Below are 15627 nucleotides of genomic sequence, written 5' to 3'. Positions count from 1 at the left end.
TTGCCGAAACCGAAACCGAATGTTCGGCTTTGGCTCTAGTTTCGGCCGAAACCGAAACCGAAACCGAAACTTTTGTAGACTTGTTAAAATCGTTGAAAAAATGTTATAAAACCCCTTTTATACACATATTATGGCGCTGTCAACACCCAATATCCTTGAAATTGATGTTACTTAAGCAGTTTTTTAAGAAAATTACTAGAATCAGACCAAGATAATTCTGCAACGATTTTAATAACACACGCAGTGCAAGTGTTATTTTAAACGTCAAAACTTCTATGAAATTATACGTATAAATAATTTTTGCACTAGTTGCACTGCGTATGCTATCAAAATCATTGCAGAATTTTCTTGGTCTAACTCTATTCATTCACCAGTCAAGTTAACATGTAGATACAGGGTCAACCAAAAACGCGAGCGCGAAATGTTTTGTTGACAATATCGCAAGGCCTGGTACCAATCTTCACCTGGGCCTAAAAGTCCGAAGTGTCCCAGTGAGGCGAACTTTCATGCGAAGTCAAAGCCGTGCTACAGGCTTCAGGATAAGTAGTTGAGCACAGACTCCAACCAATGTCCATTGTATTAAAAAGCGAGACCGCAGGTCGAGCCTGGCGCAGCGAGGCCAAAGGCTAATCTGAAGTAAAGGACATGTGGAACACAAACCAATAGTAAATTGAGGTAAAATCACTCATTCGCTCCGAAACAATTAGGCAGTGTGCGCGTTATAGGTATTGACAGCCTCTTAAGACTGTGTCGACCGTCCAGTGGCACCCTCATTAGTGGAATTGTGTTTTATAATAAACCAATTAATTTCTGTACCTATACATGAATCAGTATAATATGTAGGTATTAATATTGTTGTCCTACTTATTCCCCAACTTTTGGTCTTATTCCGAAGTACCATTTCGTAAGTTTCGGCCCGGCCGAATGGTTCGGCCGTATTTTGGCCGAAACCGAAACTACAGCCGAAACATGATTTTTTGGCCGAAACTGGCCGAAACCGAAACCGAAACCGAACCTTCGGTCGGACACTATTTAAATGTACAGCGAATAAAATAATTTAATTAAATTTTCGGTTACTGATGAAGTTAAAGTGACGTCACAAAGTTTGTGTCTCCCCCCTCCCCCATATCACAATATGTCACATTTTCTTGACCCCCTCCCTCCCCCTAAACGTGTGATGTAATTAATGGATGACCCCAATTCTTTGACTCGTTGCCTGAGTCGACGGAGCCCCGCTACGCGGGGCTCCTATTTCTGGGCAGTTTGCCCTTCGGGCATCTGAAACAACCTAACGAACCTATCCTGCCTATATATTGGTTTAATGTGAATATCGTCAAAACATTAATTACGATCTGCCGATCTCCGAATAAATGATTTTAAAGCCTTTTCTGATTGAACCCCTATTATATTTCGGTTTATATAAATTGCTGGATTTTATTATTTTGACTTTTCGTTAGTAATTTCAATGGTACAATCGGACCTTGAGAAACCTTGTTTTTTATATCCCCGGCGGTCTAGCATATGGCATATGTTGCAATCTCGCGCATAATGTATATGAACATATGGAGTCGCGCGCGAGAACGCAACTCATGCTAGTCCGTCAGAATCCAGATACAATAAACAATTCCGACAATTCGGTTGCCCCAATTTCTCCAACCTAGTCAGTTTAGAACTAAATTGGCATGAAAGCGGATGATTAGTTGGTTTCATTGCCCAATCGAGCTGTCATTTTAGTTTCTGGAATATAAATATACAGCTTATGTCAACAATTTCACCAGCAAACAGGTATACAAGCCATTAAATTCAAATCATGGCCCGCTAGCACGACAGTTTAGATTGCATTAATATTAATGCATGGTGATAGACGACGGCCGTTCAACTTTGGTCAGGTTTGTTCAAGGAATTGATATGGATTGGAAAGGGTTAACGTTATGCGCTATTTCTCATGCCATGCGCCAGAGTATATTTTTAGGGCCTTATTTCTACTATAGCGTGGCCAGAGTAGGTATTTTCTAGGACCTTACTCTAGTAAGTAATAGCGTTCTGGGGCCTATTTCACCAACGTGACAAATGTCGCATTTGTCGACATCACTGTTACTGACGTCACTTTTTACTCGTTTTTGACAGTTTTTATTGGTTCATTTTGTCTATTGATTTCAATCAGTTTCTAATGGACAATACATAGACGAATATCTAACTTCACAACAATTTATCTAACCCTTCTGTCACTCTGTTCCTCGGAGTAATTAACAATGGAGCCGCCATTAACAGGCGTTCCCCTCTGTCGAAAATAGGCGGTCAATGGTCAACCACATGTCAACCATATGTATGGACTGACGTTTATCTGACATGACGTACCTATACATTTGATGTGCCCCTCCCCCGCAAAAAACGGCAGACTATTTTGTACCGAAAATTTTAGACATGGCGTCTCCGTTGGTTTTATCCTCTAAGCTCTGTTCCTAATAAGAACCGGGCGCGTAGCCAACATGCCAATCGTTAACGCTCCGTAACGTATCGTAGCCATCTCTCTATCACTCTTCTACAGTCTACACTAGTGCGACAGTGACAGTTGCGTTTTGTTCGCTACGGAGCGCAAATAACAATTGCGCGTTGGCTACGCACCCAGGTCTCTAAACACTTTGACAGCGCATCTATCTTCTGTCAGTTCCACGCTCGAAAACAAATGAAAACGAATGCGTGTATCAATTAGACACCCCTATGCAGGCCGTTTGTGTTACAACATTTCAATTCATATCAAATTGAAGTTATTGTGTTCTTAAATGCTGCTGACAACATTGTTACGAAATTATGTAAAATGCGGCTTTGTTTATTTGCCATAGGCTACGTTATTGCATGGCGATATATTTGATTTAGGATTATTCACCTTTAGGAAGACTCAAATGATTTTTCGTAAATAAGTTCCGTTAAAATTTCATTGGCACGATTCGTGATTCGAACCAACGACCTCCAGCTTGAAGGCTGCTCCAAATACGAAAAATAAAAATCCTCTTTATTTTCCCTCCCTTTATGATCGTTCCATTAAACCAAAGTCGTAACCGTGATCGTAACGTGATCGTAACCACCCCAATGTGTTACTGAGTGACGTAGGTCCTTTATACATACACACTTAAGTTAACACCGATTATACATGGTGTTGTCAGAAAACAAATCTGCCTTTATGTTCGAATAAAATCGGTTTACATGCATAAAAATCTGGTGCATACAGCATGCGAGCGTTCGAAAATGAACCTTATTTGGTTGGTGTAGAGTTAAGTTTTACTATGAGTGGTTGCAACTACTGAAACGAAAATGAGGTAACGACGTCAATGTTAAGTCATAAGCTGAAGCGATTTTATGGAGTGCGCCTCCTACATGTTTATTTTTCGTCGTACCCTCGTCAGCGTCACGTATCTATCGTTCAAATGACAATTTAAAATTAGATGATTTAATAAACTTGTCTTAGTTCTAGATTAATAATTAATCAACTAAGGCTTATTTTTTTGGATAGCATATGCAGCTGTTATAAATATCAACTCTATTGTACCTATGTCTAGCCACTCTACACAACAATTGCCATACACAATGGCCACTCTAATGTAAAGTAAGTCATATATGAGTAAAAATAATGTAGATCAAATTTCATGAAAAGTAATATTTAAGATCAGATTTTTACTAAGTACTTTTTTTTATATATGTAGTAAGTTGTTTTTTAATCACAGCACTGGCCGCGTAGCCAAGATGCTAATCGCTAACGCTCCGTAGCGATCGAAACGCAACTGTCACTGTCACACTCATGGGGAAGAGTGATAGAGATACATAATGCTTTTCGTTGTCGAAGCGATAGCGATTGTAACCTTGGCTAGGCGGCCTGGCCGCGTAGCCAAGATGCCAATCGCTAACGCTCCGTAGCGATCGAAACGCAACTGTCACTGTCACACTTATGTGGAAGAGTGATAGAGATACACAATGCTTTTCGTTGTCGAAGCGATAGCGATTGTAACCTTGGCTAGGCGGCCTGGTCTTTTACGTCAGCGAAAATTCGCTACCATCTTGTTTCTTGCTAGTCCACGGTTCACGTAAAAATAAACCCATTGACGGGGTCGGCAGCCGGCGCATAAAGGCGCTCTGTTCGGCTCGAGTGCTGGCTGAGCGGCAGATGAGCCGGGCACCGGTCACGGGTCATACGACTTTGGGCTCATTTAGACGATGCGAGTTTCATTACATTGCGGTTTTTGATCGGTCGGTTTAATTGGACGTAACTAACAGTCCGCAATGTACATAACTAAAAGTTCGCGGCGAGTTCGCGCGCCGTTTAAATCAGCCCTTAGGTTCTTGGGTTGCATTGCTATTTGTGTTACAAAAACTTAGTAAAATTAATGTTTACATGAATGTTTAACTCGTTTAGACACTTTGAACTTTATAACAAAACCTTCGTACTAAATTTGGAAAGGGTACCTACCGTAGTAATGGTGCCGTTATCATAAGATATTTAATAGAAACGTATACTGCTTTACGGGTCACAATATCCTATTCGGCTTTCATGTTTTAGCGTGTTTAATTAAAGATACTGCGGTCGGTTTCAATCTAAAAAAAATATTTTTTTGGTCAATCATGGACAGGACAGTATAGCGCCATTTCTTTTAGAACATACCGAAATTAATGAATCGTCAAACAAGCAGCTCTATTACTCTTGTTTATAGTAAAATTTTGCCATGTTAGTAAAACTATAATATTTATTTGCATATTTAGCAACTTTTATTTATTCTGCAGTAACATCAGTATTCGTAAACGTCTCCTGTTGTAATCTCTGATTCAGAGATTCGTATTCGTAAATACATCAGCAATGTCATTTACATTCGTTATAAGCGACCCTATTGTGTGCTTGTTATGGTCTTTGTTGGTGCTCTTTTATGCTCTGCTTCGTAACAAAAGTTGTTTGTGTTATTTATCTCAAGATGTGAGGAATACACAATGGCAGGATTAACATTTTGTTATTTATCTGTTGTATGTATTAAAGAAGCGTATGGCATTAAAACTTCTGATGTTTTTGTTATTTTTGAAAATCAAACGAACGTATGTAAGTACACAGTTTTTAGCATAATCTGATTAAATTGACAGTTTAATGGTGTGGTGTGCTGATGTAGACGCAAAAAAGAAATTAAAGAATATTGGCTCGCCGATACCATTATGAAATTAATTTAAGCTCATAAGTAAACACACACGCACACACACACACACACACAGTGAATTTTTCGACTTTTAAGTTATTTGCATTATGAAATTGTGTATGTGTGGACGCTTGACGAGATGAAACAATCAAACATTAGTACAGTCAGCAACAGGCAACAGAGATAGCTAAGCGGGCGATGTGTTCAAAATGACCTGAACACAACTTTGTATATTACATAATTGATTCCCACATAAACTGATACATACCTAAAAATAGCAGCATTATACACGAAAGCATCTTTACAACCTTAATCATCCTTTATTGCCAAGCTTTGTTTTAATACCGTAATTATCTTATCCCCAGTCGAGTGTTTGTCTTGCCACTTTCCCACAGCGATAAGAGGAGTCCTGTTTGACGATAAACGATAAAACAAGTGATAACGGCTTACTGGTTTGGAAAGCGTTAATTTATTTATTGCACCTCATGTAGGGTTCTATTAACGATTATTGTTAGTTACGTAACGTTGGCTCTAAACATGATACATCTAATTGGGTTTTTGTGTTTCAGCATACGAATTAATATTACCATTTTTCTAACTGTTTCGCCGATTTGGTAGCAGCCTTCGGTAGATTGCGTGATATAGGTACTATCGATGGTTTTAAATATATGTTTACCCACTATCTTCGATCTCGTCACTTTATTTTACTTATATTTTGAATTATGTTCCACTTTTAGCACAATATGTTTCTTTTTTTAATACATACACAGGACTCCAATTATGATTATGAACTACAGATTTTATTTGTTGAGTCGTTTAGGGTTTACCGTATATCGGACATTACCTTTCATACTATAAGCGACCTACTGAAGTACTGACCTACTGTTCAACTAAGTATAAACTACCTTGAACCCTAAATGACTTGACAAATTAAGTACTAACCTAGGATTAAAAAGTAGCGCGCCACCGCCATTAGGCTGTGTTAAAGGTATAATTGTCTTGTTACAGATACACGTTGATCGCGTACTACGACATGTACGCCTCCATCTACACCACCACCAAGATCTGGGTGCAGTTACTACTCATCTGGCTCGTGTCCTTTGGTCTCATGGTAGGTTTGACTAAATTTACTATTATGAAATGAACTTCTCCCTCTTTTTAGTTTTCCTTCTCATGTCCTATCTCCACTTTCCTTTAATTCCTTGCTGGATCTTATTATTTTTACTTACCTACTTTGAAAATAAATACTAAATAGTGCACGTCTTTATTTCATAATATTTTTCAAAGTGCTTATAACTTCGAATGAAATCTTAATTAATTTATGGGCTCACTTTGAGCTTTTAAGCATACTGTTCAAATTATAGCCTTTATATAAATGTAAGGTTAAGCTTTCCAAGAAATTTCACTAATTCCCTATTCAAAATTACTTTATTTTATACATATAGCAAGTTAATAAATCGTCCATCGTCGACACTTCGTCTAGACAGTCTTTTTGGAGAGGCACTCCAGACTTCAAATGTGCAGTCCTTAATTATGCCCGTGCGCAAGATATTTTGGGATTCTTGCTCATAAAGGGTTTGTCAGGTTGATGATTAATTAGTAGGGCAGGGGTGGCATTAATAAGTATTTTTACCAGTGACGTCAGTTTCTAAGTAAAGTAGCTACTACACGTAGCTACGTGAAATACATAAAAGGTTTTATTTATTTGCATTATTTGTTCTTTGAGATCCTTTGTTTCACTGGTATAACAAAAATAATAACTAGCCGGTACATGATGGTAGAGATATATTTCATACATACTCGTAAGTGTATGTAAACTGGTATGCGGAATAAGACAGAGTACTCATATTTACCGGCGTGTGTTTATGTATTTCTAGAAATTTTATTTTCATACCTTAATATTTGTTGTTGTGTTTTTGAAAAAAAATTCTGTTGTGTAGAAAATTGTAGTTGACACTAGAAACCAATAATTTGACTTTGTATTATTACAATTACAACTTATCTGTATTGTTCTGAACATCCTAATCTACATTGTATGAATAAAAAGCTTCATTCATATTTTTCCACCACATTTATTATCACAACATATACGATAACAGTTCAGGAAAACATGTATTTACACAAGCGCCATAGACACGGATTATGAAGGAAGCTAATAGTTCGTTGCACTTCCATATTGGGTTTAATTGCCTCAAATTGTACATCCGAGAGCTAGTTAATGTGGCTCAATCATTAACTCTCATTCGGTGTTACGATGTTGGATACATACAAAATGGTTAAATGGGAAAAAGCTTTCAACCGTGAAAGGATTCATGACCTTAACCATAAAAGACATTACACAAAGTACTTAATAATGGACACTCAGCATTTTTGAATCTTTACTTTAGGTATTACATACGATGAGTCAATAATAATATGTACCGAATGTACTCACCAATCTTTTTAATTGTTAATTCTGGGTGCAAATATTTAAAAAATAATTAAAAGGGGGCATTCTGGAGGAAAGCTTCAAACTTTTACCATCTTTACATATTAAGCACATTTATTGCGCGATACCTTAAAAAGTAACCATGTCTTTTTAACCAATAAAATATAACCTAAAACTAATATAACGCTACCTGCTCCCGCTTATAACTAGCGCCACACATGACACATAGTTTTACAAATTGGTGCGCACGAGTTGCATTAACTTTAACTATCATTTCCATTTCCCATCTCACCATATTACTGGTATTACTCTCATGATGCCGACCGAATTATTCAAAGTGTTTCATCCAATTGAGGAATAAAATTTTATGATTTTCTTTCTTTCTTTAGTTTACGACTTAAGCACTTTAAGTAAACAATACTTTCTTTGTTTACTTACAATAAAATAAATGACATTTGTTAAGCCGAATTTAAGTTTACGATTTCGAATGGAATCAGTTTAATGCTAATAAAGACGACCCACAGCCGCGCATCTGTGTTTTGGTCATAAATGTATAGTTTCAATGTCCAGAAAGTTACATTGCCTTCCCACGACTGCCTTAGGGCCAGTTGCACCACCACATTTGACAGACTAGACTGATCAGCGTCAGCCGGCGCGCCCCGGCTCTATACTATGAAACTTTCCATAGTTTGGTGCAACCGACCCTTAGCAGTGTGAAACTGACATATTCGCTAAAGTCTGCGTGACTTAATATACATCTCGCTCGCGCTATATATGCGAGTACGAGCGATACTTATAAAGTTTACACACACGCTAGCTATAATGTCAGTGTCAAACTGGTGGTAGCCGTACAGTTTCAGTCCTTTTTATATGAAAGAATGTCAATTGTATATTTCCTGAATGGATAGCCATCATAATATATACGCGTATTTATAAAATTTATGGTTCGTAGATTTTATTATAATCGTATAAGCCGTCTTCGACACAAAATTAGGTGTTTTATCGCTTCCTACTGCAAATATTGCTATTTTGATATAAAACGCGCGCTGTGTGGTCTACTTCCTACTGTTTTTGGAGCGGAAACATAACTTACATAACTTTTAATTGTGTAACTTACTAATGTTTGTATTAATTGCCAAAGTATAAAATACAAGCTTGTTATATTTATTCCTAGAATTAACGATGAGTTAAAGTTAATGCGCTTTTCTGGTGGACATCATAAATTAAAATAAATGCACTTAAAAGCCTAAATTTCTTACTGGACCGTTATAAAGGCATGTCTACAGGAAAGACCCTTATATTTGGAATTTTTTGACCCTTAACGTCTGGCTGCGGAAAAATGTAACAGAAATAAGTTTTTTAACAAAACAAATCAAACGGAATGAGATTGTAGTACTAGTATCACACACTTAATTCCTATTACCATCTTCTGTTTAACAAGTTTTGGGGCTAACTGAACATAAGGAATTGTTTTTTGCGATATTTGACCACACATACACGCATGAGTTCAAAAGCTTGTAAAAGTATAACTACGTTTTTTTTGTTTTCCAGGTTCCCCCACTGCTGGGCATCTGGGGCACTCTGGGGCTCGACAAAAAAACATTCTCCTGCACAATACTCTCCGACGAGGCCGGACACTCCCCTAAAAAGTACCTCTTTGTCTTTGGTTTCGCGCTGCCGTGTCTGGTGATCATTGTGTCCTACTCTTGTATATACTGGCGAGTGCGGGAGAGTAAGAGAAAGCTGGAGGGCCGAAGGTGTGTATGTGGGTGTGTATATCTTTAGTAGTTATGTGAGTACATAACACGGGTGTGGGTTTAGTACAAGTTTGTGTTGTTCCGAATAAAAGGGACCTTATGCCGCACGGTGGCCTGAAAATAGCTTTCCATAAAAATAAAAATTCCATTTTTAAAGTTGTTTTTTAGGGTTCCGTACCCAAAGGGTCAAACGGGACCCTATTACTAAGACTTCGCTGTCCGTCCGTCCGTCCGTCCGTCCGTCCGTCTGTCACCAGGCTGTATCTCACGAACCGTGATAGCTAGACAGTTGAAATTTTCACAGATGATGTATTTCTGTTGCCGCTATAACAACAAATACTAAAAACAGAATAAAATAAAGATATAAGTGGGGCTCCCATACAGCAAACGTGATTTTTGACCAAAGTTAAGCAACGTCGGGCGTGGTCAGTACTTGGATGGGTGACCGTTTTCTTTTTGCATTTTTTTCCGTTTTTTTTTTGGTTTATGGTACGGAACCCTTCGTGTGCGAGTCCGACTCGCACTTGCCCAGTTTTTTTTATTGAATGAGCTTTATTTAGCTGTAGGTAAATATATCCCAGAATGAATAGGTATAAGTGAATTTGGTCTAGAAAATAATTTGAGGCAAAATTCAGCCCACCGTGTGCCGGTTGCTGACCCCCAGATCAGATTGAGTCGAAAGGCTATAGAAAGCAAGCTCAATATGGCTCTAGTGTAATAATTGAAGTCTGTGGTCGAGGAAGTTTCTGGAATTTCCCAAGGCTACCTTCCCGCCATACAATTCCACAACCTAATCACTTGAATACTGAAGCCTGACCAGTAATATATCATTATTGTCAAGAGGGCGCTGTTATTCTCATGTGACAGTATAGTATGAAAAAATTAGTTCCAGTGAAATTCCGCAACATGGCGCGTGATCATATATTCCTGGACAGGCTTTACCAGAGTATGTAAAGCCAAAGTCTGAATTTTAAGAAAAGGCTGGTGCCGTTATTTACGTTTATCAACAAAGCAACAGTCCTGTCCACAAAGCAACAGTCCTAAGTTCTATTTTTATATGCAAGTACTTATCCAATAACAGAATTATTTAAAGTAAGCAGCAGTCTAAGCATAAGTTCAAAGTACATATAAAAAAAAATGTGTGGAATGGTTTTCATTCGCTACAGTTTTTAGATAGTTAAAAATGACATGAACAATTTATCAAATAAAATGTTCTCTCTTTTCCAGCAAGCTAAGCGGTCAAACAGCCAAAGAAAAAGAAGAAGACTCCCGCCTAACAACTCTCATGCTGACCATTTTCCTCTGTTTCCTCGCCTGTTTCCTCCCATTAATGATCATGAACGTAGCAGACGACAGCATAAAATACCCATGGCTTCACATAATAGCCTCCATTCTCGCCTGGGCGTCGAGTGTGATCAACCCCTTAATATACGCAGCGACCAATAGACAATATAGAGCGGCGTACGGTAACCTTTTAAAGTTTTGCAAGACCAATCCGGTCATGCGAAGAACGACATTGGGAAGTCGGACGGTCGGGCATTCGTCTAATTCACCGCACTATGTGGAGAAGAGAAATCCTACGAGGTTATGAATAATATGAATCGTTTTTTGTGTTTTTTGGCAGAATCTCAATGTTTTAGGTTAAGTCTTCTATAGTGGCGCAAACCCAATTTGTCAGTAGAAAAAGGCAGGAAATTATTAAATACTTTGCGAAATTGGTTTGCTATTGCTATATCTACGAAATTGTAACAGAAGTTGGACTATGAAGTATGTGTAAAGCATTTAAGAAGTTCTAATAGATGGTCTCCGCAGACTCAACTGGATTCAATTCGTGCGCTAAAATGTTGGAGCCGCACACGCACACGTCACGCAAGCGGTGTGCCGTCACTCATAAGGATCTGTATACTACAACGCCGCACGCGCACGTGCTCGTCACGCACACGCAGCCGGTATGCACAGGCCTTAAGTGCCTCCGCTAGCTGGCGCGAATGATTAGACAAAAATCGAACTTTTTTTATTGTAAACTTGTAAATAGTTTTGTTAATAATGTAAATACTTACTTAAACTTAATACTAATAATTTTGTACACACAGTCAATAAATTCAACCCTAGGCCATTGTAGAAACAATTGAGTTAATATTTAGAAAGACGATTTATAATTTTTATGTCATAACGACACTTTGGCAACGCATAAATGACACCCCTATAATTGCAGTAACCATTTACCCTCAGGCGGGCTGTACACTTGGCTGCCACCGACATGGTATTTCTGCTATTATACATCAAACATCAACATTTATTCAGCAAATAGGCCACAAGGGCACTTTTACACGTCAACATTGAATTTACATAAAAGCAAAAATAATAACATCAACAATTTTATAAAATAAAACTAACAATTCAATCTAACGTATTACAATTACTAAGAGATGTATATGGTCTCTTAATGTCGAATTACATACAAAATACAGATATAAAACACACACAAAAAAAAATCTATAATATTTAGAGGTGTAAATGTCTCTAGGTGTCAGAACTATAAGATTATATAGTTTATCAAGTTATCCTTAGAGATGTATAAGGTCTCCAAGAGTCAATATCCTGTATAATTAATACATTCATTAAAAGAAAAGAAACATACGAGAACAGAATGAGGCGTCTTACTGTAATTAATTAATAAAAGTTACTAAGTATAATAGCTCGTGTTAGCTTAACAGACCAGTCTCCACAAACAGCACCCGTTCACGAGTATGACGCGTATCTCAGCCATCGCCTCCCTCAACCTTCATTCGGGAAAGTGGCGACCCGATCAACAACGCCACCGTAAGCAAAGACTTTTAAGCGAGCTTTTATAAAAAAATGGTTAGGTTATTTGGGCGGTATAGGGTTTAAATTCTTTGACTGATCCTATTTCACATGTACCAGTGCTTTTACCAAAGTTAAGCAAATATCCAGTAATCTTTATTTAAGAACACAAGTTATAACATTCCCTGTTTTAGAATTTAGATAATTTGGCTTTTTTTTAATACTGTAACGTTATCATTGTTATTAAGGGTCATAGCACACAGCGTCCGATTCGCACGTTGCTCCGTAGCCGCTTGCGCGTATTATAGCGACGTCGGAACGACGTGCGAATCGCACGCAGCGTGCCATGCTCCTTTATACCTACCAAACTATGAAGAAGTAGGCACAGCGAGATGCGAAATTGCATAAATATTTTGTATAAAAATATACAATTGGCAATCTGAAAATCCTGTATTACCTCTCGCGTCGAATGATAGTGCAATAGCTTGAGTATGGAGTAGCTATCACGTACAATGTTTGCAGAGTTAGACCAAGCAAAGTCTGCAGAGATTTTGATAGCAAAACCAAAACCGCTGCAACTTTTCTTGGTCTAACTCTAGACATTTTTCGGAGTAGAGATAGCACAGTCATTTATTTAGAGAAATGTTACGTCATAAAAATACGGCAAAAAGACATTTAATCCAATTTTAATAGTCGTGAGACACACTAACTTTAAAACGCACGCATTTAAACACGAGTGACTTAAAACACACACATTTCTTTAAATATTTTTTACTAAGCCCAACATAAAGAGATTTGAATTTTGAAGGAAAGTCTGTCATAAGGACCATCATTTGACGCGAGAAATATAGTGTAGTTACCTAGAACCGACATATCCACACAATAATAGTAATTTCCAACTGGCTGCTACTGGTCTCTTAAGAAGATTATGTTATGTTAAAATGATTTATTGAATATTACCTACTTATAATTACTGTGTTCATTTCATTAAGTACCAACGAAAAATTGGAATTAAATAGAATTAAAGGGTATGGTGGAAAACTGTTTAGTTTTTACAAAGACTGATAAGTAAAAGTCAATTAGCATATAAATAACGATAAAAATTATATTCGATTAACACGAATTGCGATATGTCTATTAGTTTAAGTGAAAGTAAATTATTTGTACTACTTTATTTTTATTCAGTACTACGAAAACCAAAGGTAAATCAATTAAATGTGTAAAATAATCTTGTTTTATTAATACCTACATAGGTGAGTACCTAACTTAATGATAAATGCTCGTGACATGTTACCTTGTTAAATCAACGGCCATACTTGGCCAACGTCAACGAGTTCTTCGAATGATTAACGTTGAAAAATTAAACAAACGAGAAAACGATTCTTTCATTATTGTTTTTCTAATATTCTTTAAGTTACCGTAGAAAATATTAATATAATCAACTAGAATATAATGAACATGAAAACAAAGAGAAATTTATATTTTTTTATCAATGAAAGAAAAGAATGTCTGACAAACAGTTATAGAAAATGAATAAAAAAACATTAATAACTTTTAAAATTTTTCCCTCGCAATAAAAAATACAATTCCTTCACACGATGCTACGACGTACTACTAGCATCGTGCAAAAACACTAAACTAAACGAGCCGAGTCACTTATCTTGTCGTGTCGTTTGAAGTCGCTTTAACACTAAAAAAATAAACTTTGTCTATGGTAACTTGAACTTGACGTCTTTGACTTCTGTCTGTTCCGTTCTGGGTGTAATTTTCTGCTGATTGTTTTATAAAATCGCCGAAATATGGCGAAAAGAATCGCGCAGAGCAACATTTCCTGGGCTGCTTTGGCCGAGAGAGTCCCGGCGGAGCAGAGGACCAACCTCGCCGCCTTCAAAATCAAATCCGATGGTTACCTTCGAAGGTTAGTTTTGGAGCTGTATTACATAATTTCTTGGTCGATTTTGTTTTGTTAAATTTTGTTTTTTTTAAGGGTGCTAGCGAATCCCCCGGAGCCTCCGAAGATCAATTGGGCCCTGTATAAGCAAACAGTGCCTATCCCCGGTATGGTGGAGAACTTCCAGAAGCAGTATGAAGCTCTGAAGATCCCGTACCCCGCGGACACGCTGACCGCGAAGGTGGACGCGCAATGGGCTGAGGTCAAGAAGGCTGTGGATGCCTTCGTTGCGGCATCCAACGCAAACATTTCGAAGTAAGTGTAGAAATGTACCTAATTAGAATATTCAGTACACATGAACTGATGAATTTCCTTGTTGACCTGTTATACTGACAGGCTATGGATTTGTAGTAGTTCTGATAGAAATAATTATGATTTTAGAGGTTCTAGTACTCCATTTTCGTTCATTCCTAAACTATAGCAATTTTAAGCTATGAGAATTATCCAATGACAAATTTGTTTATATTTTAATGTACTTGAGTTTGTCATAGTGTCTTATTAGGTGGGTCAAAATTGTTTTGAATACATTCAGGGTGGAACTATCTGATCCATGTTTCAAATTATATTACCCTTAGAATGTTCTCATGTAAAAAAGCTACTTGGGATTAATTTAATTTTGTTGTTATAAAGCTAATTGGCTTGTTTCTTTCTGATTTGTAAGGAGTTGCGAATTACTATATTACTGGCAAGTGCTAAAATGCGACCATACTACTGCTTTCACTAAGATTCATGACAGCTTTAGACTAAAATAAAATCTCTTTTCTCCAGCTACCAGAAGGAAATCAACGAGACCAAGGCCCTCCTGCCCTACGACCAGATGACCATGGAAGACTACAAGGACGCCTATCCCCAGGACGCCATCGACCCGATCAACAAGCCCACCTTCTGGCCCCACAACCCCGAGGAACAGCTCGACTATGTTGACCCCAACAAACCCGCTGGTGGTCACCACTAAACCAATATTCAATAACGGAGCTCTCTCGTTCATAGAATCGGTATGGATGACTGAACTCTGTTCTGGGCGTCATTTTGGCATCAATTTGGTGGCTGATGATGCCAAAATGATTTAGTCAACATCTGTATAATTTATGTAGGAATAAATGATTATGATCAACTTCCTTTTTATGTTTTATTTATGTTATCCTTAAAGAGATTCTAGTTATTACATTACTATTGGCAAAGATTCATTGATTCATATGAGATGTGTAAAGTCTTGAGACAAATGATCTATAATCAATAATAGAGTTGCTTAACTTCAAACTCGGTAAATCCATGTGTCAGATTATGCGATTTTGGTATTAAGAAAAGGTAACAAAGTAGATATTTGCTGAGGGTCGAATGGTTTTAAGGGGCCCACTGATTAACAGTCTGCCGGATGGTATCGGCCTGTCAGTTGTTCGGAACTGTCAAAATTTTATTCTAACTGACAGGCCGATACCATCCGGCGGACTGTTAATCAGTGGGCCCCTTTACCCGAGTTTGAAGATAAGCGACACAATTCTTTATTACGAAGGA

General features: G+C 37.6%; 2 protein-coding genes across 3 annotated transcripts in view; both read left to right on the top strand.

Moving 5' to 3' along the window:
- LOC134668759 (protein trapped in endoderm-1) overlaps nucleotides 1-11174 on the top strand; it is a 63947-nt gene extending 52773 nt beyond the window's left edge. Inside the window, exons 4-6 of one of the 2 annotated variants that reach the window (XM_063526212.1) lie at nucleotides 6180-6282; nucleotides 9151-9368; nucleotides 10584-11174. In XM_063526212.1, the coding sequence (XP_063382282.1) occupies nucleotides 6180-6282; nucleotides 9151-9368; nucleotides 10584-10947 (685 nt within the window). In that variant the 3' untranslated portion in view covers nucleotides 10948-11174. The remainder of the gene's footprint in view (nucleotides 1-6179; nucleotides 6283-9150; nucleotides 9369-10583) is intronic. The other variant, XM_063526214.1, reaches the window with a different exon arrangement.
- Nucleotides 11175-13873: 2699 nt separating this feature from the next.
- LOC134668716 (ATP synthase subunit d, mitochondrial) lies at nucleotides 13874-15229 on the top strand. The gene is made up of 3 exons (XM_063526158.1): nucleotides 13874-14079; nucleotides 14149-14367; nucleotides 14881-15229. The coding sequence occupies exons 1-3, from the start codon at nucleotides 13961-13963 to the stop codon at nucleotides 15065-15067; spliced, it is 525 nt and encodes a 174-aa protein (XP_063382228.1). The 5' UTR covers nucleotides 13874-13960; the 3' UTR covers nucleotides 15068-15229.
- Nucleotides 15230-15627: the final 398 nt, after the last annotated feature.

The sequence above is a fragment of the Cydia fagiglandana genome, chromosome 11 (genome assembly GCF_963556715.1).
Source record: "Cydia fagiglandana chromosome 11, ilCydFagi1.1, whole genome shotgun sequence".
Taxonomy (NCBI): Eukaryota; Metazoa; Arthropoda; class Insecta; order Lepidoptera; family Tortricidae; genus Cydia; species Cydia fagiglandana.
This window is presented reverse-complemented; position numbering and strand designations above follow the sequence as displayed.

What these genes read in the sequence shown, in the direction of transcription:
- LOC134668716 (XM_063526158.1), top strand. Translation starts at nt 13,961, where the DNA reads ATGGCGAAAAGAATCGCGCAGAGCAACATTTCCTGGGCTGCTTTGGCC. An exon ending in TCCGATGGTTACCTTCGAAG is followed by an intron (nt 14,080 to 14,148) that starts GTTAGTTTTGGA and finishes GTTTTTTTTAAG; the next exon opens with GGTGCTAGCGAATCCCCCGG. An exon ending in TCCAACGCAAACATTTCGAA is followed by an intron (nt 14,368 to 14,880) that starts GTAAGTGTAGAA and finishes TCTTTTCTCCAG; the next exon opens with CTACCAGAAGGAAATCAACG.